Genomic DNA, 26793 nt, shown 5'->3' on the forward strand with positions numbered 1-26793 from the left:
CCAAACCTTTATGTGTCCGAAGATCAGAGACTCTAGTGTCTGCTCCTTGTGTGGCTCTTTGGGTTTCACAAATGCTCACCAAGTGAACAGAGGACCGAATAAAAAAGGAATTATGCCAGGATGGAAGGTGCTAACATGATTTGGGACTTTTCTTCCCAGTCTGTATATAGTACTTGATATTGGTTAAAAACACAGCCAGTTCGAAAGGTCCAATGCATGGAGCTTATTGTTGCAAAAGTTTATCATATTTCATTTCCTTGCCTAATTGCTCACAGAATAAAGTGCCTTTGTTCTTAGGTAGCTAGTGTGCCTTCAAGTTTTTCTCTTTCTGAAACCGATGTCTTTATCTATCACTTGTGCATTCAATCCATGCAATACCTTTGTCCAAAGATAATTTATGAAAAAAAATATTTTGTACTTGATTCTTTAGTTCCTTTAAGATTAGTTTCTGAAGTTTTCAGTTCATTACATGAAACATTTTAATTTCAGTCTCTCTCTGTCTTATGCATTTTCTTAACTTTGAGTAGTCGGGATGGGAACTCACTTCTGTCTCCTTTTCATTTATTGACCATATTTGGCACACACTGGAAACTACCTCTGGTGGTCTCCTGGTGTAAAAGAAACTGTCTTTCAGAGATGAGTGGCCTCTAATGGACTCAGATGCTGCTTCCGCCTAGTCACTGTGAATCTACCAACATCATTGCCAGGGGACAGGGCCTGCAGCACAGTCACGCTCCTTTAGCACATGTTCCCCTAGGGATTTCTTTCTCAGGATGTGAAAAGATCTCTGATTACTGTCCACTCCCCAGTGGCCTCCTCATCCCGTCTTCCCCGCCCCCAAGCTTTCACAATCATCTCTTGATTAATTTGTTCATGGAATGACCCATTCTGCATTTAGAAATAATTATGTATTTCAAACATTCATTTGCATGTGTTCTCTATAATCTATGGCATCACATTGTTCATGACCAGGAACTGACCTTGCATTAGGTCATAAAATATACCGATGACTAAACTTCCACACATAGGTACACCAGATTTGTTCTGCATTCAGTAAATTGAAAGGCCAGCTGCAGATTAAATATGTATAAAACATGTTTCTTTCAACTTTAATCTCTAAAATAGCAGTTAAAAGCAAGAGCCAGACTGAATGAGTTTGAATCCTGGCTCTGCCAATTTACTAACTACTTAAAGTTGGGCCAACTTTGCTATTGTTGTTGTTTTTAACCTCTCATGCTTCGGCTCCTATGTCAGTGAAGTAGGCAGATACTATGACTTCTTACCCCTGAGTTACTGTGAAAATTAAATAAGTTAATTCATATTGCCATGACCAGAGTGCTTAATAAATATTACCCATTTATTGGGGTGCTTGGGTGGCTCAGTTGGTTGAGTGTTGGACTTTTGATTTCAGCTCAGGTCATGATCTCATGGTCTTCAGATCTAGCTCTGAGTTGGGCTCCACACTCAGCAGGGAGTCTATTTGAGGATTCTCTCCTCCCTTTCCCTTTGCCCCTCCCTCTCACACACGCACCATCTCTCTCTCAAATAAATAAATACATCTTAAGAAAAAAAGTAAAAAGATGTATTTATTTATTTGAGGAAGAGAGAGCACATAGAGCGAGAGGGAAGGGCAGAGGGAGAGGCAAACTCCCTACTAAGCAGGGAGCCCCATGTGGGCATCGATCCCAGGACCCCAGGATCATGACCCAAGCCAAAGGCAGACGTTCAACCAACTGAGCCACCCAGGCACCCCAAATAAATAAATCTTAAAAAAATATATTAGCCATTTCTTTGTGTCATATGCATTGCCTTGCACGCGATAACCTATTCCTCTCCTTGTGTTAATCATAATAGCAACAAAACAGTAGCTGCTAACATTCATTGAGTAATCACCATGTGAGAGAAACCAGGCCAGGCACTTCACATGTCTTAGCTATTTCCCACAGAAATTCTGTGAGGTATGTCATATCGTTGTCCCATTTTACAGGTAAGGAAAGTTAACATTAGAACAATATACCCAGAGGCATGCAGTCAGGGTCAGTCCACATTCTTGCTTATTCTCCCATAATCTGTCTGCCTCTCTGTGTCTGTCAATCACCCATCCACATTGGTTTGCTCAACTAGTCATTAAACCTTTGTTATCACTTACTGCGTGCAGGATTCACTGTATCCTGCCAGAGGGAGCGTAAGGGAAGAGAAACAAGGAGTGGTTCCGGCTGTCAGGGAGTTCACAGTGCACTGTAGGAGATACTCACGTCCATGCAACTCAAACAGATGGAATGCTAGAAGTGCTCCGAGTAGAAGCTAGGTGCTGTGAGGATGCTGGCGAAGCAATCACTTCTAGCCCTGCGGGAAAAGAAAGGGGCTGTATACACATATAAACGACTAGAACTGGAAGAGAAGAGGGAGAAGAGCACTCTAGAGAGGAGTAGCAGCAAGAACAAGTCCTACAAGTGCACAACTGGCTGGAATATGGCAGGACAGGCAGGTTGAGTTTGGCCAGTAGCACAGGGTCATATGGCTGGGAAGGGAGATTTCAAGTGTTCTTCATGCTTTTGTGTGCGTCTGAGTGAAGCAAACCTGCACTTTTTGGAACTCCACATGCTTTTCCAAATATTTAGTCCCAGTAAAGATGGGCAAGGCTAGGAGAAGGTGAAAAAAAGATTGTTCTGGATCTCTGTTAGGCCCTTGACTGATACTGCAAGGTCAGAGTCGGCTTTAGACCATACTACCCAAGGCAGATTTTGGATCAGTTTAATACCTATCGTATCTCGGGATCCCTGGGTGGCGCAGCGGTTTGGCGCCTGCCTTTGGCCCAGGGCGCGATCCTGGAGACCTGAGATCGAATCCCACATCGGGCTCCCAGTGCATGGAGCCTGCTTCTCCCTCTGCCTGTGTCTCTGCCTCTCTCTCTCTCTCTGTGACTATCATAAATAAATAAATTTAAAAAAAATACCTATCGTATCTCTTGGGAATTACCCACACCATAGAAGCAAGCCCACTTGAGTTCTGCTGGCTCTGGGCGAGAGCTGGCCAACCCCTTGTTTAGCATGGGCTGTTCAGAACCAAATTCAAATCCAGATTTATGAAACCTCAGGCCTGGGGTCACCACTAATATCCAATTGGCAGAATGCCACATGACAAAGTATACCATTTCACCCCTAAAATTCCTCCTTTTTCCCCACCCAGAATGGAATTCACTAAGCTATCAGGACACTGTCAATATATAACAGAAAAACCTAATAGAAAAAAAAAAGAGTGGTAATTTTTATTTCATGCCACCTAAGGATATACTTCTCAGGAATTTTCATGTTTACTAAAAACTGAAATCTGAACATTTCTTTCATCTCATAATCTCCCCTGTAATTACCCTCTACTTAAGCCTTGCCTCTACTTCTTTGATACTTGAGTATTTTTTTTTCTTATATTTTTATTTATTTATGATAGTCACAGAGAGAGAGAGAGAGAGAGAGGCAGAGACACAGGCAGAGGGAGAAGCAGGCTCCATGCACCGGGAGCCCGACGTGGGATTCGATCCCGGGTCTCCAGGATCGCGCCCCGGGCCAAAGGCAGGCGCCAAACCGCTGCGCCACCCAGGGATCCCGATACTTGAGTATTAATCAACTGTTGGTTACTTGTGAATAATCACTCAGTGATCTATTAATTATCAATAGGACTCCAAAAAACATTAGTCGAAAACAACAGATGAAGACAAAATGTATGCCCTTTCTGAGCTCCTTTAGCCATCTCGTGTCACAGGGAATGATGACCTCCCTCACCTTTGCATGAAAGATTTAGAGTGTGCATTTCTGATGGTACTCACTGGAGCAGTAGTTCATTTGTGTCTGCCAATGAGTAGAGTGTGAAGGGGGAAAAACTCATTTTAACATTATCAAGAAAGCAAATCTTTTTTTGTTTGGCCTTGGTTTGATAAAATAGGTCTCAGAGGCCATATATGGTAAGCGGATATTAAAACCAGGCTTATAAATTGTTGCTTTAGTGTTATAGCTTTCGAGGCCCCAAAGATCTTACCAAAAAGGGTACATTGTTTTCATTGCTCCTCATTATATCTGATGAGAGAACATCATTTCTCTCCTCTTCCTCCCAGGTGGCCATTGAGGACCGCATCAGGCAGCTGCATGAAGCGCACAGGGACTTTGGACCAGCCTCCCAGCACTTCCTTTCCAGTAAGTTGCTATCTCCTTTCCTTGCTTGATGTCTTCATTGGGTCTTGGTAGCGAAGAATCAAGAGGTGAATTGCAATCGTCTTTGCCAAGTGTGCTGGAAGCATAAATCGTCCTGAAATACAAGTTAGGGGGAGAACCCAGAGGGTTAGGAGAGGAGGTCCGATTAGATCATCTTGTCCAGTTCTCAGCTGATGCATAATTGTTTCCTGTAGTGTGTTCTCGAGTGCTAACTTTGGTAATATTTTTGAGTCTTTAGTTCTGCTTATAGCGGTTCACTTCATAAGCTGATAATTATGGTGCCATATAATTATGATAGGATAATTCAATATGTGTTACTGGGAATCTTTAATTCTTTATCTCTGCATAATTCATTAAATACTTCCTGCATCCAAATTGGAAGCTCAGCCTGTTGGGTTTCCTCTCCCTAACTATTCTTACTGCTCTTTTATCCTTGACCACTCTTCATTCGTTATACTTTAGTTTTGCTCTTTTATTAAGTATATTTGTGTCATTCATTATATTGTTAATGTATATTATTAATAAATAGTATGTGTTTTATAATAAATACTAAGAGAAACAGCCTTAGTTAATGGAGGTTGATATTGGAACATGCTGTTAATATAACCGGACATATTAAATTTTCAAGCTCCTGTTGTCCTCTTATTGACGTTATTAATTTCTACCACTCTTTCTTTGATTACAAAAATGTGTGTGTTGAGGGTTCTTTCTATTTAAAAAGCCATACTTCTACCACATGGAGTTAACATCTACCGCTAACATTCTGGCATATTTCTTGTCACATGTGAATATGGATGAGGGCCTAACCATCATTTTAAGGCAATTACTTTGCACCTGGCAATGCCACAAATATGAACTAATTTAATCCTCATCGAACTTCAATGAGGAATATACCATGATCATACCAATTTTAAAGATGGGGAAATTAAAAAAAAAAAGATGGGGAAATTAAGGCACACAGTTCCACAGAGATTGACTGACCGCCAGGATTCAAACCTAGGTTTGTTCCAGAGCCTGCTTTAGCCACTACACTAGACTGTCGTTTACTTCATTTATGTGTTTTATAGATAGGAAATAATTCTGTATGATCTCCCTGCATTCTCCTGCCACCTTCTTTTATTGTCACTTTCCCATTCTTTCCTTTGTTTTCCATTTCCGATAGGAAAAAGATCTCTGCTCACTTTTTTTTTAAGATTTGTTTATTTGAAAGAGAGAGAGAGTGCACACTTGTGAGCATGCACATGTGCAGTCTGAGAGGGACAGAGGGAGAGAGAATCTCAAGCAGACTCCCTGCTGAGCATGGATCCTGACATGGGGCTCGATTCCACAACCCTGAGACCACAACCTGAGTCAAAACCAAGAGTGGGACACTTACCCCGCTGAGCCGCCCAGGTGCCCCTTTTGCTCACATTTTTAAAGTATTTGACTAGATGCCTTCAAGTATCTCCAGTTGGCTCTTATCTTTTAGAACAAAAATTCCTGAAAGGTGGTGGTCCTGTCTTTCTATTATACGATGACAGTGTATTAGGTAAGAAGTTGTCTTACTTTCTGGACTGGGTCTAACCTTACTCTCTGCATGCAGTCGTTATTTGGACAGTATCATACACGTTTAGGATGGGCTGAAAGAAGGGAGGCCAAGTTATAGCAGTGTCTGCAATCAAGTGGAATTATGGCTTTTAGGAATGCCTCTAGGATAATTACAAGGCCTGTGGATTTCGTCTTCTGTATTTTCCCAAATCTCTGGTCTACATAAGTTGCCTTGGTGACTGCCACTTTATTCTATTTCATTGAGATTAAACGCAATAACATATTTGTAAGTGACTCATAAGCCATAAACAAAAATACCACTCTCACTATATTAATTACTCCTCGGACGCCAGGTGTGTTCATTCATCTTTTATTCTCTTTGCCTGCCCCACCCAAATTCCCATGTCTTCCCTATTAAAACTTCTTTTCAGAAAATGATATGTTATTTAACCCAGGTGACAGGTAAAGTTTAATGTGTACTTCTCCTGGGTTATTTGCATTTTAATAGGGTGAAAAGCCATAAGTCTGAGGAATGACTCTCTGTTGGTAGAACGTCAGCCATAATCTCTGAGCTGTGAGGGAAGAACTTTGAAGGGCCAGGTGGAGCATTCTTATACCGTTTAAACAATATCACACTGGTGCCCACTTCCAGAAAGGTCAGGCTAGTAGACACAGACGCTCATTTACCTGCTTAAATGGAGCCAGCCCCAGAAGTCACCAATTTCTCATTCATGTGGATTATCAATATATGCTTAGAAGCTTTGCTTGTGGATATAAAAAAAAATACCAATTTGGCATAAGGGTTATTTGAGAAATAGGACAGTGAGACTAAAGACTAAATGAAGAATGTTTCTTTGTTGTCCCTTTTAATTACAAAGATAATGTACGGCCCTCAAGAAATTCTGGAAAGCCAAGAGTAGAAACGGGGAAAAAATCACCCATAAGCCCACCACTCAGAGATAACCACTATAAAAAATGTACTTCATGAGGGGGTCTTTCTCTCAGGGGGTCTGTATATGTGTGTGAATTCAGATTCTCTTCTTTTAAACCAAACAGGGATAAAAAAACACATTACCATTTCATGACCTGCTTTTTTTCCTGTAGAACGGTAATAAAAATATTTTTCTGTGTTTAAATATCCTTCTGCCAAGTAATGTTTCAAATGGCTAGGTAGTCTCTTCCCTGGCTGCACCAGATTTACCAAGACAATTCTGAAGTACTCAATATTAAGATTATTTCAAATATTTCACTACTATATCCAACATTATGACTAATAGCCTTTGTACACCTTTATAAACATCTTCCATTCTTTCTACAAAATAAATGCCTAAACGCAGAACTGCTCTGTTAAAGGATGTTTACATTTGTATGGCTTTTGAAATGTACTGTCACATGGACTTCTTGAAATCTGCTCCAGAAGCTGGGTACTGCATCAAAACTATATTTGAGGCAGGGCATCTCTGAAGTCATTTACTTGCTGTTAAATTGTGTTCTATGAAAGCAAAACAGTTTTTCCCCTAAAACAAATAAAAATATGTCTGAAAAAAATACCACTAAAGCCATATTAAATGATTTTGAATTGATAGATGTCAGATAATTTACTTCCAGTTTACTAGGAATAATAATAGGATGATTTCTGAGGCTTAGAAATTACTAAGAGAAGTAAAGATGCGCCGCTAACTGCCCCCCAAAACATGCTTACTCTCTCTCCTTTTCCCTTCTCTCTCTCTCCCCCCCCCCACACACACATTCCCCTTTGAAAAATCACATTACCAGCTGTCTTTGTTTTTTTATCAGTGGAGAGAGGCAGCCTTTTACTAAATAAAAGTATTCACTGTTTCTTCTTGGTGGCCCAATCTCTCCTTGTTAAAGAAGTTGTTCCTTTTATCTTAGATCTGAGAGAAATGAGAAGAGGAAAACATTGTAAAATATGACCCTTATCCACTGGTAGACACTAGCTTGCCTTTAATTCTAGCTTTAATATTCTACCATTTTTTTAAGATTTTGTTTTTAAGTAATCTCTACACTCAATGTGGGGCTTGAGCTTATAACCCTGAGATCAAGGGTCACACGCTCTACAGACTGAGCCAACCAGGTGCCCCAACATTCTACCACTTATTTTCTTTTAAGATTGTATTTCTTTATTTTAGAGAGAGAGTGTGTGCATAGGCAAGGAGAGGGGCAGAAGAGGGGAGAGGAAGAGGGAAAGAATCCAACGCAGATTCAGGGCTGAGCACAGAGCCCAAAGTGGGGCTCATTAAGAGCCTCGATCCCACAACCCTGAGATCATGACCTGAGCCAAAACCAAAAGTCAGATGCTCAACTGCCTGAGCCACCCAGGTGCCCCCTCTTCCACTTCTAATCGACTTTGATAAACCAAGAAAAGGGAGAAATTGCTAATAGTGTGGTTTTTAAATTTTATATATATAATTTATTATATTTATACATGATTCTGAGTCACACTACTAGCATTTATACATGTATTAGAATATATAACGGGAAGGTACAGTGTTTATGTCTTCATATGTCAATGATCAAGAAAGCACTTATACTATTTAGTGGCATAGTAGTCTGAAAATTATCCATTTAAAATTATCTTGAAGGGGCAGCCCAGGTGGCTCAGCGGTTTAGCGCCACCTTCAGCCCAGGGCGTGATCCTGGAGACCCAGGATCGAGTCCCGCATCAGGCTCCCTGCATGGAGTCTGCTTCCCCCTCTGCCTGTGTCTCTGCCTCTCTCTGCGTGTCTCTCATGAATAAATAAATAAATTTTTTTAAGAAATAAAATAAAATTATCTTGAAGAATTTATCTTCATGGGGTGCCTGGGTGTCTCAGTGGGGTGCCTGGGTGTCTCAGTCAGTTAAGTGTGTACTTTGCCTCAGGTCATGTTCCTGGAGTCCCAGGACTGAGCTCCCCACTTAGGGTCCCCACTCAGTGGGGAGTTTGTTTCTCCCTCGCTCCTCCCCCTGCTCATAAACTCTCTCTCTCTCTCTCTCTCCCTCTCTCCAATAAATAAATAAAATCTAAAAAAAAAAGTCTTAAAGAATTTATCTTCAAGAATTTAAAACCTTTTTAAAAAAGAACCTAAGATCTTTTTTGTGTCAATTTTCTCAATTCTCTAAGATTCTAGTCTACATTTTACTTCACCAAGGAGAACTATTTATTTGAATAAAGGTAGAAATCCTTCTGTAACAGTGAGAACTTAGAGTTGTCTTAATGTTTTACTAGTTCTACGAAATCTTACCATTTGCAACCACATGGGTGGAGCTAGAGAATATTATGCTAAGTGAAATAAGTCAGAGAAAGATAAATACCATGTGATTTTACTCATAGGTGGAATTTAAGCAGCAAAACAAATGAGCAAAGAGAAAGAGGAGAGAGAGAGGAGAGAGAGAGAGAGAAAGAGAGAGAGAGAGAGAGAGAGAGAGAGAGAGAAAAGAAACAGACTCAGGCAGCCCCAGTGGCTCAGCGGTTTAGCCCTTGCCTTCGGCCCAGGGTATGACCCTGGAGTCCCGGGATCGAGTCCCACGTCAGGCTCCCTGCATGGAGCCTGCTTGTGTCTCTGCCTCTCTCTCCCTCATGAATAAATACAATCTTAAAAAGAAACAGACTCAACTCTAGAGAGCAAACTAATGGTGACCAGAGGGGAGGTTAGTGGGAGGATGGGTGAAACAGATGATAGGGATTAAGGAGGACACTTTTTATGATGAGCACAGGGTGATGTATGGAAGTATTGAGTCACTATACTGTACACCCAAAACTAACATAACACTATGCTACCTAACTGGAATTTAAATAAATACTTAGCATATTTGACCAATTCTAGAATTCCCCAAAGTAGCATTTTCCAAGCCATTTTCCTCAGAACATTAATGTTCTGTATGGTGTTAATAACTCTTCCTTGAAAAAATAGTTTTGGGGTCAATAAGATTGGAAAAACAGTAGCCTATAAAGATAAGAAAGTTTCTTTTTGTTGTTGAAATTGTTGTAGCCTTTAATATACATCGAAACACTAAGAAGAGGATAAAGTCAGTAGCTCTTCTCTGTTCTTACGTGATTATGGAAGTCGTTTTCAGGCATACCAATTAATTTCTCACTAAACGTGCCATGGAATGTAGTATTGGAATCTTTGCCCTAAAGTGGTATTTGCCAAATGGTTTAATGATGAGAACTTTCTGCAGAAGATAGTAAGAACATGATCCAATTAAAAAGAAAATGAGTTATTTATAAGGCAAAAGGGTCAACTTTCTCTTTCCTGAGATTTCTGGCTCCCACCCCTGCCCCAAGAGTCCCCTATGCTGTGGAATTTCTTAACTGGAGAGAGGCTTAAGGGAGTAGCTATATGATTTGTTTTCAAAGTACTCATTAGTGAATACTGAAATCAGTTTAATGACTTGCAACCAACAATTTTTTAATGGGATGGAAGAGATGAGAAAATATCAGAGTACATTGCGCAAGCAAGGTTAAGTATTGTTTTGACACTTTGGATTCAATTAGGGGGTGTGTGTGTGCATGCACACACATGCATATGTGTATGCTATGACACAAAGTAAGATACTTTCCTTCTGTGGGCTACAGTCCAAAAAGGTTTGAAAGACAATTATGCTACCCCTAGCCTTATTTTTACAGATGACAGAATATGTGCAGAAAGATATATATGACATCACCAAGGTCACACACGTGGTTGTAATAGATGTGGGACTGGACCCAGTTTCTGAACTTGCAGGCCACATCTCACACTGCCTTACGCATTAAGCACAAACACTGAGGCCAGCAATTGTCTAGTCCATCTGATATTGCCACAGATCTCTCTCTTCTGTTTCTCTTGGTCTGGGCCATACTAAATGGATTTACAGAGCCTGAATTTTTCTCTGGATGCCTCTGGGCCAAGTGTTGTATCACTTGGGATATTGGTTAAGACTGTAGGCTCTGGGGAGCCGGGGTGGCTCAGTTGGTCTGCCTTCAGCTCAAGTCATGATCCCAGAGTCCTTGGATCTAGCCCCACATCATTGGGCTCCCTGCTCAGCTGGGAGCCTGCTTCTCCCTCTCCCTTTGCTGCTCCCCCTCTCTCTTTGTCAAATAAATAAATACAATCTTTTAAAAAAAAAAGACTATATAGGCTCTGGAACTAGGCTGACTGGGTGTAAGTAAAGGTCAGATACTCAATCGCTTTATCATCATCTGTAAAATGGGGATAATAGTAACATTTCATCAAATGTAAGACTTAGTCCCTCCCTGCAAGTTATAAAAGACCTGAAATCAGAATGTAATTACTGCCCAATGGAGTTTCGAATTCAATGAACTGTGGTAATATTACCTCATAGGGTTATAGTGAAGATCAAATAGTTACTGTGTGTGTGTGTGTGTAAAATATATAGAACAAATACATAGAACAGGGGCACCTAGGTTGCTCAGTCGATTAAGCATCTGACTTTTGATTTCAGCTCAAGTCTTGATCTGAGGGTCATGAGCTCAAGCCCCGCACTGGGCTCCATGCTGGGTTTTGGAGTCTACTTAAAATAAACAAAATATATAGAACAGTACCTGGCACGTAGTGATATATAGGTGACTGCTATTAGCATTAGTGTCATTATCACTATCAATTGACAATATAAGTTCATATCTGCTTATTAGAGTCAAACTAGATGTGAATGTATCATTCATTCTTTTGCATTTAATTGTGTGTAACTAGTTCCTCTCCTTTCCAAAGATGTTTTTCATGGATCTAATCTGAAGGGGCAGTGTTTTTCATATTTAAGAGCTCAACTGTTATTTGCACAACTAATGAATGGATGAATAATCAATGACTAGACCCTAATCTCTGCAAGGACAGGATGGTTATATATTCTCTGGCACCTAACATGGTGTCTGTACTTGGTAGATGTTCAATAAAATCATTTACAGAGTGAATTATGTTTTATACCCAAAAGAAAAAACTAAATTTTCTCCTGACATTGCTAATACACAGTGGCATGAGATTTAGCATAGTGACTATTACATAGTAGACACTCAATAAATAATGTGACCTTTCGTGTTGCCTCTGAGCAAGGACTAATAGCATCCAGAACTTGATGTGGTCCTTTTCATGAAAGTTTCCTGTGCCATGTAATATATTAGGGAAAAAAGCAGACTTCAAAAATCACAGCATAATCGCAACTACATTAGAAAATAAAAACAACAGAAGGGGACATCTAAAGGCAAGATTGAAAAGAAATCAGAAATCAAAGAACTATTGTGTTTTCCCTTTTTTTAACTTTTGCAGATTTTTTAAAATAATAAGCGTGTATTACTTTGGCAATGGAAAAAAACAATAATAGTAAAGATTTTTATTCTCTAGCTTTTAACCCACTGACCTCTTGTAATCTTACCCTCTGTTGATGGCTCTGGAACTCTGTAAGACAAATTTCCTTTTTACTATTTGTTCTGAATTTAAAAGATACGAGTTTCATTGAGCAATCTTGTTCTCGGATTATGAGACACTGTAAAAAGAAAGAATTGATCACTTATTTCTTGCAGGCTTTATCATCTTAAGAGCCTTAATCAAATCCCTGGTTAACTCTTTGTCTCATTAAATCAATCCAAGCCTTTACAGTTTCCCCTTGCTACATAGGACTAAAAAGTTTGTTTCCATCTTGAGAGTTGCCAAACCTTCATCCCTGTACCTACCCCCCACCACCGCTTCCTCCCACTCACACACTTAATAAAGAAGATGGGGGGGGGGACTTTAAGCACATCTAATAATTGTTAACATTTCACTTAACAGTGCTCCAATCTATGCTGCATTGTCCTCAGGGGATAGATGAATTTGCAATATGAGTGAGCCAATAATTTAAAATTTCAGATCGGCTTAAAGAAGCCATCATGATAAGTTGGGAAGAAGCTTGTAGCTACAATGTGAGATGATTTTCAGCCTAAAGCTTCCTATCAGGAAAAGATCTCAGGGCAAAATAATTTGGGCCAATTTCTTCAGCAGTGACGTGCTGTCACAAGTGTTGGGAATTTGGGACAGATGCATTCTAACTTATCAGTGATGCTGGTAACAGCTCTGTAAGTTCAAAGGTAGCCTTTCAGGTGCCCACAAAAAGCAGTCACAGTGATAATAATTACTCTTAGAACCAATTTCTATGGCCCTTTCTCCTTGAGCTCAAATTATATTCTCCATGAAGATCTAGAATTATTTGCTTTAGAGTGAGCTTAGTAACAAAATTTTGCATCTTGGGCCCTACATATCCACTTATTTGGACACATGAAGAAGCTTTGGATAGTTCTCAGTTTCTGTTGTGAGAGTTTGCTTATTGGAATCGGCTTGTACTGGCTTGAAAGAGCCAGTTGTTAAATATACAGGAGTTGTGAGGTGCTTGTTAAACTGACCTTTTGTAGCTTGAAATCAGCTGTAATGGGGCTACAGACCCTACCAAAATTGGCCAATATGTCAAATCAAGACTTGCTTTTCTTTTTTTGCGTAGCTAATGTTATTCAGATTACCCAAAGTTGTGGAGGCAAAGCTCAGGATCCAAACGTCTATCTGCCTTAAGTTAGGATGACCACTGGTCCTGGTTTGTCTGGGATATTCTTGTTCAAGCACTGAAATTCCTGCATCTCAGGAAATCTCGGTGCTGAATATACTGGGACGGTCGGTCACCCCAGCATTAAATAATGTTTCATGGAAAGAGATTCTTGTCCAAGTAATTGGTCTGGACAGCAGCTCTTGGGTAAAGGGGAGGGAGGAAAGGAGGATGCAGTGGGGGGTATGCTGGTGAGGAAGTCAAGCTACAGAGTTGGCCCCATTTTTGAAGCAAGAGAGCTGGGCTTTCATTCCCCCATGTCCATCAGTCATCGGCTGTGGATTTCTAGGGAGCAGGGAACAATAGTTCCCATATCACTGAGGAAGGTTCTCTGGAGCTGGGGGCACTGTATCCATAGCAATCAGCACTCATAGCAGCTGGGGATGAGTGCATCAGCGGGGAAGAGAGTTCTGAGGGGGTCGCCAATAGCATTAACATCTCTCAGACTGAATGAAACTACTGTGCATCATCTGACTATAGAGCCCAATAGTGACATTTAGCTTGATCACTAACCACCACTCCACCACATGCCCGCATGGAGATTAGTCTGGTGGCATGGCAGAGATTGATCAAAGGCTTGTTTCTTTCTTACTCTCCTCATTGTGACGGATTTCTCTGGGCCTCATGGAGACCTAAGACGCCAAGACCGGCACCACAGTTCTGCATCAGCTTCATGATACATGGGTACTATTTTAGTGGAATGTGGCTTGGAAAGGCATATTTTTACACTCCCCAGAAAATGAAGGCATTTGTGAGTTTGGCCTAGGGTAACATTTTGTCATCTGTCCCAAAATACAAAGCTTTGCACAACAGAAATGGTGGAATCACATCCCTGTGGGCAAAAATCATTACTTTCGTTTTCCATTTGGATGTTTTCCATTTTCAGAACACAACCAGTTTGGGATTACAAAATACTTTTTGGTGAGAACTTTGAGGTGAGGACAAAGGCATTTTGTTCTTTTGTAGACTTACATAAACTGTTGCTAGTTTAAAAACCATTCTCCTGAGGGGCACTTGGGTAGTAGCTCAGTCAGTTAGGTAGTAGCTCATTTCAGCTCAGGTCATGATCTCAGGGTCATGAGATTCAGTCCTGGGTTGGGCTTCCTGCTAGGCCTGGAGCCTACTTAAAATTCTCTCCATCTCCTTCTGTCCCTCCCCACTCGCTTTCTTAAAAATTTCTCTTGCATTTTTAAATATACTTTCATATATCAACAATAATAATCATCTTGATTTCAGTCTACTACAAATGAGCTTTGTAAGGAGCGGGATAGGCTTAGGTGATAGGGAGACCCCTGGAAACGTAAGGAAGGATGCAGAATGGCAGTCACCATGAAGTGTGTTTGCTTCTCTCCTGATGTGCTTTGCTGCTATAGACTCAAACTACCTCAGTATCATAGCTTCTCTCTCTCCTCTCCACCTTGTCCTTACAGTTTCGACTGCCTTGTGACTTCTGTTTTCTTCTTTAGCCCTCTTTTTTTTTAACTTCCCTACCTTTCTACCATCTAAATTTCTCCATATGTTACAACCAAACTCTCTAAGAAAGAGCATCTGATTGGGTCAGGTGTTTACAATCCATTTATATTGAGACCAGGCTCTTTTGACCCGGGTGCTGGAGTCAATTCTTTGTGGGGGAGGCTGTGCTGTGCACTATAGGATGTTTAGCAACATCCCTGGCCTCTCCCCACACCATGCCAGTAGCACCCGCCCTCTCAATTGTGACTACCACAAACGTCTCCGGATGCTGCCAAAAGTCCTCTAAGAGGCAAAATTGTCCTTGGTTGAGAACTACTACTATGTAACTTACTCCTAGACGATGTGTAGCCATGGCAGTTGAGTCACATGGAATGCTAAGTATGCCTATGCGTGAGGAATCATTTGAACCTACTTTTTACAACTCCTAGGTCCCATGCAGTGAGAAGTGTCCTCAGCAGATGACCTTCAGCTGTCTGTCCTTTGGGGAATTGCTTCAGCTGCCTCCCCTAAAGTCACACCCCATCTGTGGGTAGCTCCTGATGGTTGCAGGAGGATAAAGACCTGGCTATTTTGGCCCAATGCAGGAGAATTCTAACATTCTATTTCAGGAGCTCCAGTGGAGTTAACTAAGAGTATCAATGGGGTTAACTGCATCTTAGCTTGACTTCTCTCATTTGCCATTCCTGCTTCCTTCTTCTTCTTTCCACAGCTATTAATCGCAAGGGCACACCTAACTAAATACCCTGCTCTCTAAACATTGTCTCAGAGTCTGTTACCTGGGGAACCCCATCTGTGAGGGGACAATGTAACTGACAGGCATTTCAAAGCATCTGAGGAAAAGGCATTGTAATAGGCTCCTTCTGGTCACTGGGTGATTTGATTTACTCTTGCTTTTATTATGAGGTTGATGATTTTGTCCAGTGTATGTAGTGATGATCATTATTTAAGATGTCTGACCTCGTGACCTCCATTAACGGGTAAGGACTTTGAAGATAGCATAAGATTACATCAGCCTCTTGCCTTATACCTTAAGTTCAGTGGCACACATACTAATGACAGACAAGAATTAGAATGAAGTATAGTCGATAAAATAGATCATAAAAGGAAATGGGTTGGAGTGTGAGAACCATAAGGGTAAAGGGCATGCATTCCTTTTTTTTTAATGTCATGCATCCAACATCTTGCAGATAAGTGCAGGATATGCCTTGATTGAATGGATAACTGGGCAGCCTAAAGATTATTCCCTCTCTAATACAATATGGAAGAACCGAATCTAGTCTAATGTCCTGAAACAACTATGAGCTTCACTTACTTTAGGCCAGCTAAGAATTGATTCATTCTGTCATTTAACTAGTCTCTTCTATAACCAGTATAGGTCAAACTCTGTTCTAGGTACTGGGGAAACAGAAGTAAATAAAAGAAAAATCCTCTCTCCTGGACCTTAAATTTTAGTAGGAGAAGGCAATCAGGTCATGATAAGTTTGACCAAGAAGAATAAAGCAGGCTGGCGGTGATAGGGGAAGGGAACATTTTAAATGGGTTGGTCATGGGGGTGGCATTTGAGTAGAGAAGTGAGGGAACAAGCCAGGCAGATACAGAGGGTTCCAAGTAGAGGAAACAGTAAACGCAAAGACCCTGAGATGAGAACGAGCTTATTGGGGTTTGAGGAACAAGAAGGAGTTCAGTACGACTGAAGCTGAGGAAGCAAGACGGTGAATAATAAGGAGGAGGTAGAGCAATGAGTGACAAAGAGCCAGGCCAAGGTGGGTCGTGTCAACTATGGCTAAAAACCTTTGAAATTTCTTATTAAGAAGGGAGGAACTAAGAGGGTTCCGAGCTAAGAAGGAACATGATCTGACTTACTATGCCTGTAGTATACATTCCTAGATTTATTAATAAACACTAGGCACTTGGAATAGAAAGATGAGAAAGACCGAATCCTGGCTTTGGGATGCTCAAATTCTAAACAAAAGAGAAAGACCTATTTAAAAAAACAAAAAACATAAAACAGCATGACCTATAGTTGTGGTAAATAGGAATGGTAAGACTAGGGTGGAAGGGGGAATTAATTCTACAGGAAGCAAAATGAGATGTTCTTTACAGACCAGTAAATGAGGTTCCTGAGCCCAGTTTCTGTGGAGGGGAATACTTTCCACACAGCACCATGCAGTTCTCAGATCCTGGCAGAGTGTCCTAGAATTCCACTCAATTCTGAGGCCACTGACCTACAGGTAGCATCAGATCCCACAGGTTAAAGATCCAGTCCTAGAAGACTGCCTTCCAAGAGTCCTCTCGTTAACATAACAAAAGATACCTTTCTCACCCTCCACCCAGGAAATTCCAAGGGTCTTGGGAACTGTGAGCCAGCATATGCAAACATCAAATATATCTCTCTTATCAATCACAATATCGAGTATTAATGCACACTGTCTAGGAGGCTGTGTGCAAATCCAAGGTAGAAAGTATTTCATCTCTGAGGAATCTTAGCAAAGAAGGCTTCTGATTGTGTGGCCCTTGATTTCTTTCACTTAGCAAGGTTCACAGGATGTGTTCTGATATGATGAATATCCCCCTTTCCAATTTTACATGTAGCCTCCTTATAGCCCTTTGGTCCAGAAAAGGGATTTCTTATGTATGTATAATGAATATAAATATAGGTTTTAGAGAGTGCTAATGTTTTAATGAGCTAGAAATAGGCAGACGAGAGAGAATAATTGAAAGATTAGTCAACATGGGGACAATTTGACTTGGAAAGAGAAAATCTGAGCAGGAAATGTCTAGGAAAAAATTTGAAAAGAAATGGAATGAGCTCATTCACGGTGTGAGTTAAGGACAAAGGGATTTATTTATTCTCAAAAGGTAAAAAGTGAGAGTTTGTGTCGTAGAACTTGAACTAGGCCAGCCATCATGGAAAAGACTTGGTCCAGGAGGTCTGGAGCAGGTACGTCTAGTAAAGGTCGCAAGGGAAGGGGAAAAGTTTTGAACAAAATCTTCACTCATTCCTGGAGCCCAACACAAAACCTCACCAGGACCCTTGCTATCATAGGGCAAAATAAAGGGCAACAAGGCTTAAGTCTTAAATGAGATCAAATCATTCCTGTCCTGTGAGCCAGCCACACTCATTTAAATGGAAAAAATAAAAGATAGCAAGTTTGTTTGGTTTTGTGAAGTTTAATTTAAAAATCAGAACTAAAACTAGAAATTAAAATGAAAATGTCTTGTTCTAAGTCTTTCTAAAAATACTTAGCTGTGTGTTTTGAATTCCTAAGCAATACTCATATAAAAATGGCTGAACACCATTGACTCTCATAGTTGAGAGTCAGAATACCAAAAGAAAGATTTGTCTCCTCCCAAGTTTTACTACTCTGAGGACTGCATAAAATTTTTTGAAAAGTCAGAAAATGGAGGCAAGAAGAGGAAGAGGAATCAATTACTGGGATTGCTGCCTAGGCCTGTGCTTTAGTGGGTACCAGTCACTTGAACTCTAGAATCACAGAGTCTCATTTGCCTGGTTCCCCTAGGATTCTTCACACTGGCAGTAAGTTAGTTAATGGGATAAATATCCTGATGACTCACTACATTAATGATGATGATGATAATAATAATAGGGGTAGGAATAGGAATGCAAAAATATGGAGTACTTTGTGCTCTTAACACTGAGGAAGCATTTTACATGAATGAACCTGTGTCATCTTTGCAACAACCCTGTAAAATAAGGAGTATTGCTGTCTCTCTTTCACAGAAAAGAAAATGCACTGGAGACCTTTAATGACACATTCAAGTTTATACTTGTAATCATTATAGATTATCAGCTTCAGAGAAGGGGTTCCAGGAACTAGTGAGTGGCAGCCCACAAGGCTCAACTACAAAAACAAAAGTGGGTAATCCTCATTCATCTTTGGATGATAGTAGAGAATGTGGCTAGTAACAAATCAGGGAAACTTCTGCTTCAGAATATTTTTCTATTCTTTCATCTCTTTGGTGTTCTTTTACCCTTCTCTCTCCGCCCACCCCTCCTCTTTTTCTCCCTCTCTGCCTCCCTTACTCCTATATGAGAATAGAAAGTTTCTGTTCTCATGTTTTATAGATCCACAGGTCAACTGTAGTTCAGATGATCTAGATAAAGTTTGACTGGGAAGCTCTGCTGCAGGCTATAGGTTGGAGGTTGGCTGGGTTTGGCTCCTGGCTGCTAGTTCCATTCAGGTTGTTTCTAAATATCCTGGGTTTCGAGGCCCATGCTGAAGGATCGGAGGCCACCTGGCAGATTGCTAGAGCACAAAAATACAAGCCTCTGTTCCTATCATGTCTGCTAAAACCCCATTGGCCAAAGAAAGTCACATGGCCAAGACCAAGGTCATGGGGCTGGGAAGCATACTGCTCGCCAGGAGGCAATGGCTAAAGTGTAGATGTTTCATTGTTTCCCAGTGGAGGAAAATATTGGGATCAAAATTTAATCTCTCCCACCTTTTTACATTAATTTTTGTCCTATCTTTAGCTCTTTCTCACTCTTGCTTTCTAAATGGATGTGCATCCCATCTACAGTCATTTGGTTTTTAATATCTAAGTTGCTCCCTACTGGCTTAGGTTTCAAATTTTACATTCCTTGAAATTTCCCTGGTGCCTAATACAATACCGTTCACACAGAGAACATTCAGCAAATGGTGTTGACTGCCTGCCGTCTTTTAAAAGCACATCTGGAGAGACACTAAAGGCACCTGGCGATATTGCACTGACTTGTTAGTAACCTGGCTTAACCCAGATGGCCTAAAGACTGTAGCCACCTTTACCCAGAGGAAAATTCTATGGTAATACAATCAGCCAGTTCTGTTCAGAATTAGTCAGACATTCCACGAGCATAACTCGGTCATGGCTCTACTTACATAGACACCTCTCCTCCTATAGCTGGCCTAAGGAGTTGTATTTCTTTCTAACTATCCCAATAATGACAATGAGGTTCTTGGAGTTTTGTATAAGTCAGTTTGAAGGAGCTTTTCTTTCATGAGTAATGCTTCCAAATATTGGCTATGAGATTTTGTGGGACTGTGCAGCCAGCAGCACTTGGAAATGTTTATATCTCTGCAACTCAGTCACCTCAGCAAGTACTTTAGTATGAACTCTTGACTTCCCAGACCAAATGTAAGTCTGATGTGCTCAATGACTTGGCAATCTACTGACAAATCCTGTGGTGTGGTATTCTGTTCACCATGTGCGATGGTCTGAGAGCTCGGTGTTCTCCATCTGACAGCTCATATAATATTTACAGGTTGTTATTCGTGAGGAATTTTAGTTAGCCATAAAGATTTTCACAGCTATGGCAGACATTAGAGGTCTCATCCATCACTCCTGTGACCTTCCCCTCTGGAATGTAGCCCATCTGTCTCTGCTGGTGAAATCTTTATGGAAAATCTGCCCATCTTTGAAAGTTTAGTAAGTGATCTTAAAGTTTTCATTGAATCTTTACTTTTGATATATGATACAGACATATAAAGCACTATTCTTATTTTAATTTAATGTTTTGAAAAGTGTTAAATTTCACTTGGTCTTTCAGTTAAATGACAGAAGACTTATTCTTGCTACAGGAGCTAGAGGCATCCCCTCGAAAGAAAATAGAAATTATACAGAAAGCAGTTGTGATGGGGAAAAATGATAGATACACAGACATACACTCAGCATTGATAACTGCTCGAAAACTTCTGGACTGTACTTTAATCTTGAATATGACCCTAGGAAGTGAAAAAAAAGGCAGAAATAAGTTTTTTGTGTAATTTAATATTTTAGAGAAGACGCTAAGCAAATTCCATAAATAAGTGAATCAAGTGGGCTGGTTTACAGAACAGGAGAGAGGGATGACCAGGCCGCAGATGTTCTCCCTATCCCTGTACATTATTTTTTTTTTAAGATTTTATTTATTTATTCATGAGAGACACTGAGAGAGAGGCAGAGACATAGGCAGAGGGAGAAGCAGGCTCCTTGCGGGGAGCCTGATGCGAGACTTGATCCCAGGACCTCGGGATCATGCCCTGAGCCAAAGGCAGACACTTAACCACTGAGCTGCCCAGGAGTCCCTGTACATTCTTCTCCTCTCATATGCAACTTCTCAATGCTTGCTTAGGACCTAATCTTGCTACTTCCTTCTATCTACGGGCTGCTTCAACTTCTATATCTGGTTCGGCCTTCACTGCTCTTGCAAAATCTCCCTCTTGAGATCACCAGTGATCTTGTGACCAAATAGATCCTCCTCTTCCATAGCCTTAATCCCCTGGAGCCCCTTCGTACTCATAACATCTCACCACTTGGCTATGTTTCTCACGTTTCACCCTACTTTATTCTAGTTTCTGTATTGTTTTTCTGTGGAGGTTTTCTTCCTGGTGCCCCCATCACGAGCCACTTCCCAGGGTACACTTTTCTTTTAACAGCCTCCTTTCCTGCATGAGTTCAGCTATGTTTATAGCTTCAGCTACCATTTGGTACATGATCTCATCCTTTCACCTGAGTTGCAGTGAAAAGACCCACCTTCCAAATATTTTAACAAAAATATGAAATTTATCTGAAATTCACCTTCCAGCTAATTTTTTTCTGCCAATGAGACTCCTAGTTGCCTAGTGACTAAATCTTAGAAGTACAGTCATTGGGTAATGGGCACTGAGGGGGGCACTTGATGGGATGAGCACTGGGTGTTATGCTAAATGTTGGCAAATCCATCGAAAGATGAATGGATAAAGAAGATGTGGTTTATGTATACAATGGAATATTCCTCAGCCATTAGAAATGACAAATACCCACCATTTGCTTCGATGTGGATGGAACTGGAGGATATTATGCTGAGTGAAATAAGTCAATCGGAGAAGGACAAACATTATATGGTCACATTCATTTGGGGAATATAAAAAATAGTGAAAGGGAATAAAGGGGAAAGGAGAAAAAATAAGTGGGAAATATCAGAAAGGGAGACAGAACATGAAAGACTCCTAACTCTGGGAAACGAACTAGGGGTGGTAGAAGGGGAGGTGGGCGGGGGGGTTGGGGGTGACTGGGTGACGGGCACTGAGGTGGGCACTTGGTGGGATGAGCACTGGGTGTTATTCTATATGTTGACAAATTGAACACCAATAAAAAATAAATTTATTATAAAAAAATAAAAAAGGAAGTACAGTCATGTGTTATTTCTCACTCTGAATGGACACTAAATCCACTTAGGAGCTACCTGTTGAACTCCACCCTCCTACTTCCAATCCATTGTATATGGTAGCACAAGAACAGTGTTCTTATCTTTACATTGTTGTAATCCTCTGATTGTAAAACAGTCTCTGGCCATCTCTTTCCCACTGTTTCAATATGGACCAATTGATTCATCATTCATGCTGATGAATATCAGACAAATGTCTACCTGAGAATGAAGGACCTGTTGGGCAGATGCCATTGGTCTAGGCAAAGATGGAGAACCATGTACTGTAATCCCAGGCAGTTAGTGTTCAAAGGCATTTCTCTCTGCCACACTTTATCTTGTATGTGGCACATTATTAGTAGTTAGGAGTGGATGCAAGGGCTGAAAATAACTGCTGTTTAGTTGAGGTGGAGAGATTGATTCTAGAATTACCAACATTCAGACAATATCCCATAGGTATGTGATTACAAACATTATTTGTATGGTGATTAACATTTTGCAAAGCAATTTCATATCCATTTTCTCATTTTATCCTGACAGCTTTTCAGCAAGGGAGATATCATTATTCCTATTTTTCATATAAAATAAATAAGACTCAGGAAGAAAACAAGACTTGCTGAAGATTAGGGAGTGATGGTAGAGTCAGGACTCAAATCGATTTCTTCTGAATCTATGTTCTGGACACTTTCTACTTGATCTGCATACCTCTCAAGATGCTGGGCTGGGCTTTGAGACAGAAAGCCGATGTGCTGAGTGCCTCTCTGAACTCAGAAAGTTTACAATCTGTCATGGAAAGAAGGGGTGTGAGAGGCATGTTCTCAAATAATCTGTATCAGTCAGTACATCTAATGTACCTTAAGAATTATACCAACTAAATGCCATTGACCAGCAGAAAATGGATTTTTCCCTTTCTTCCTGGATCAATAAAGAAAGACTCCTGCTGGCAAGAATGTACTCTGTATAAAATGTCTTTAAAATATTCTTAGCCTTCAATGAAATAAATATATTTCTAGGAATTTTGCTTAAGAAAATTGGCAAAATTGCGTGCAAAGATTTATCTACAGAAAGGTTCATTGCAGCCTGACTTACAACAGTAAAAAATTGGAAACAATCTAAATTTTCCCAAAGAGGGAGTTTCTTCAATAAATCATGGTACAGCCATTAATGGCATGCTCTTCAGCCATTTAAAATGTGAGCCAGGAATGATGTGAACAGCCATAGATGGTCTGGGTGGGTGGGAGTGATTCAGTCAGAAGTACTGGTTTGATCACATGTAACAGAAAACTCAAATTAATGGTGGCTTACACAAAGTAGAATTGTATAAAGCTCTCACATAGAAACCCAGAGAGATGCAGGAATGGTGACTCCATATTGATCAGGAACTCAGATTTCTCACATCTTTATTTTCAGTTGTTCTTAGCACATATCTTCTGTAGCCTAAGTTGTCAGGGCCTTTCCCCACGTATTCACCAGGCCCAGGCACACCAAACCTCGCCTTCCAATACACACACCTGTGACTCTGCTTTCAAGGCTTTCACTGGCCATAAACCCTTGCTCACCAGTGCTCAAGGGGCAGGCCAGAAAGTTAATGATCTGCCCCCCGCCTCATACTCCAGGAGTAGCTCTTAAACAGTAGTAAATAAATACTCCAGTTCCTTCACTCCTCAGAGGTGGGCAGAAGGGGATAACTCTGAAGTGTCTTTTGTGCTGAAATCCTCACCTGCAGTGAGCCCCAGGTACCCAAAGCAGTACTTCATCCGTTATCGGCTTGGCTCCTTTCCCTGCCTTACTTCCGGCTTCTGTACCAGTGCTTCCTTGATTTAGAGCTCAAACTACTTCCACTCACAGCTCTGTCTTCGTGTTTGCTTCTGGGAGATTGTGGCCAAGATGGCTTCCATTCTCCTGGTTACTACAGCTCTGGCCTTTATCCTGTCTCTTTCCTCTTTCCTCTTTCTCTTCTCCCTCTCCCTCTCACCCCCTCTCTCCTCCTTTCCCTTTCCTTCTCCTGCGTCTTCCTTCCCCTCCCTGACTCTATTCTGGCAACAGCTGTCTCTTCTTGTCCCTCAGACCTATGGATGCCAATGGTTCCTGTTCTTACTGTTATCCCTTGTGATTTCCCTACCCCCTGCACAGATCTTTATGACCAGCCCTCTTACTAAATTCTACTCAACTTAGCTGATAGGAGTGTGCCATCTGTTTCTGGCCAAGACTCTGACTGGTGTATTTTCATTATAATATATGTTTTCTAAAAGCTGATCTCATTTCAATAATGTTCTGAGGGCATGGGATATGTTAGAACCTCTTTCCCCACCACATGCCACCCTATTCCACCCCTGCCTGTAAATACCTAGTGTGTAGCTGAGCACATAATGTATGTTTGGTAGATAGCCACTGATTGATTTTAATGCTAAATATTAGATGTGTTCATTGAAAAATATCCTTAGAGACTAAAATGCAAAGTATCAGGAACTATGTCTTATTCACTGCATTAGTGCCAGCACTTTGCCAAGTGCCTACTGCATAGTAGGTGCTCTATAAAAATGTATTGAATAATGAATGAGTTGATGTTAGGTATTGCTTTGTTTCTTTAGGAATCAGGGTCTGGTTTTTTTGTTTGTTTGTTTTTGTTTTGTTTTGTTTTGTTTTGTTGGTTTTTGTTTTTGTTTTCCAGGGTCTGTTTTTGTCTTTCAGATGAAAATAGGTCTCAGCTCTATTGAAATTAGTTTCTCTCAACTGATCAAAGGATTTAATTTAAACCTCTAGAATAGGACTGATCGTGGAGATTACAGATTGTAGAGATATGGATTTTGACCAGTGTAAAAAGAATCTCGCTCTTTCTTTTTCTTTCTCTTACTCACTGTACTTTTCTTTCTTTCTTTCTTCTATTGACACATTTTATATGCACATATGCATTACACCCTAGAAAAAGAATCCCAGGATTTTCACTCCTGTGTGTTTTCTTCTTGCTTCTTCATGATCCATGATACTAGCTGAGGTTGTCAGTATAGTAAAACTAAACTGGTGGGGTGGGAGCACATTATTCTGGCATTTTTCTAGATCTTTGAATTGTACATCAAATCTGGGGCTGATCACTCCATATATGTTTAAACTGCCCATGAGGTTCACAGCAATTTTCCCAGCCCTGTGATCATCAATGGTTTCAAATTCACCGATGCAAACATGCTTCATCATCACAGTGAGAAACTAGATGATGACTTTGGATCATGGCCTAATAAGAACCTGGCATTTGCCTCTTTTTTTTTTTTTGCCTCTCTTTTTAGTATTGTTCATGTTCTTGAGAGCATCTGCCAAGACACTCATGCACACCACTATGGTGACACAGAAAGATGGCAGAAAGAGGACAGGAGGGCAAAAGGAAGCTCTTTCTAATCATCACTAAAGCTCCAGGGAATACTAAAGAGGCCTTCTAAGAGCAGTGAAGTTCTTCCAGCAGCCCCTGGAAAATCATTTGGTGGAAATCATGTAGTGGATAAATTTAGATCTCAGAGTGTAAAGAACTCGGACTAGAAGACATTATATTCTTTTTTAAGATTAATTTGTTTAATCAGTTGTTTGGCACATATTTATAGACTACCTGCTATGTACCATACATGATAAAATAAAGCACAGAGACTAGACAAACTTGACTTGGTTGCAATCCTGGATGTGCCCTTTACCAGCTGCCGTGACCTGGGTTTATTTACTGGCCTATTCTGAGGCTCACTTTCTCCATGTGTAATAATGGAATAGTGGGACTCTATCGGGTATTTGGGAGGATTACATTCAGGAGCATACAGTGTGGAGCACATGGTAGACACATAGGATGTTTGTTTTCTCCATTTCCTGAATCATCTGACTTGAGTAATAAACCAAAATTAGGACCTAATACTTACTGACTTAGGACCTTAGACACACTATTCCATGTGATCTTAACTGTTTGATCATCTGCAAATTGAAAATAATAATACCTCACCGGTCATGATGAGCATCATACTTGAGGTCATGTTTCAGGCACAGAAGAGATTTTCCTTCCTCCCCCTGCCCACCCTTTCTAGAACAAGCATTCTCAGTGGGAATGGTATTACCCCCATAGGGACAAACATTGGTTCCTAGGGGACAAAAAATTTTTTACTTTTTAGGTAAAGCACAGATATACACAATACATCAACAGACATATAGTATATCTATGATATCAAAATTTCATTGAGGACAGGGGGAGGAAGATTAGGAAAAAATATGCTAAAAAGATACTTAGCAGGGAGACTTTGGGGGCGGATAGGGAAAAAAGATGGAGAAACATTGCTCTAGAGTAAATTTCCTTGATAGAATATACCCATAAAACCACTATTGGAATTGGCTTCCTTCTGAGAAGCCGAGTGCCTGTGGCTAGCAATCCTCCCTTATGCCTTTTTCTTAACCCCATAGGTGAGGTTTCTATTTAGTTTCCAGTGAATGCTATATTATTTATTTTTATAATCTGTCCCCATTTTTTTAATCGAACTATGTTATTAGACACCAAGTCCACCAAATAGAAGAAAAATAGAAAGATGAATGAATGTATTTGGGTCTGAATTCCAGAGAGTGCTCTTCTGGCACAGTTTAAATAACATTAGTATTCTTTTTAATTTTCTGGTTAGGCCTCTGTGTCGATTAAAATATGGCTTAACACCAGGGTGCATCGCTTGGCACATTCTGTTCATCATGCATTAAAAAATGGTTGAAATAAGAACTTCACCTACATAGTGTGGCCTCTGTGATTTTCAAAACCACCTTGGGCACAGTATTGAATCCTGTCACCTCGAGGGAAGAAAAGCATTTGAAGGTAGAACTGCTACCCTTTCTTGCTCTTAATAACATAC

At 40.5% G+C, this 26793-nt stretch overlaps 1 protein-coding gene, 1 long non-coding RNA gene and 1 pseudogene across 16 annotated transcripts in view; 1 reads left to right on the top strand and 2 right to left on the bottom strand.

Moving 5' to 3' along the window:
• The window catches only part of DMD (dystrophin), a 2167959-nt gene that overhangs the window by 1932801 nt on the left and 208365 nt on the right, over window positions 1–26793 (top strand). For all 15 annotated transcript variants that reach the window (XM_072818058.1, XM_072818060.1, XM_072818056.1 and 12 more), the window contains one exon: window positions 4109–4187. In XM_072818058.1, the coding sequence (XP_072674159.1) occupies window positions 4109–4187 (79 nt within the window). The remainder of the gene's footprint in view (window positions 1–4108; window positions 4188–26793) is intronic.
• On the bottom strand, window positions 4039–15517 carry LOC140628666 (uncharacterized). Its single transcript, XR_012026681.1, has 4 exons — window positions 15182–15517; window positions 12100–12210; window positions 7506–7627; window positions 4039–4299 (listed from the first exon to the last, which is right to left on the bottom strand). It is a non-coding gene; the product is annotated as an uncharacterized lncRNA (long non-coding RNA).
• On the bottom strand, window positions 24854–25938 carry LOC140627840 (small ribosomal subunit protein uS8-like; annotated as a pseudogene).

Source organism: Canis lupus, chromosome X (genome assembly GCF_048164855.1).
Source record: "Canis lupus baileyi chromosome X, mCanLup2.hap1, whole genome shotgun sequence".
Taxonomy (NCBI): Eukaryota; Metazoa; Chordata; class Mammalia; order Carnivora; family Canidae; genus Canis; species Canis lupus.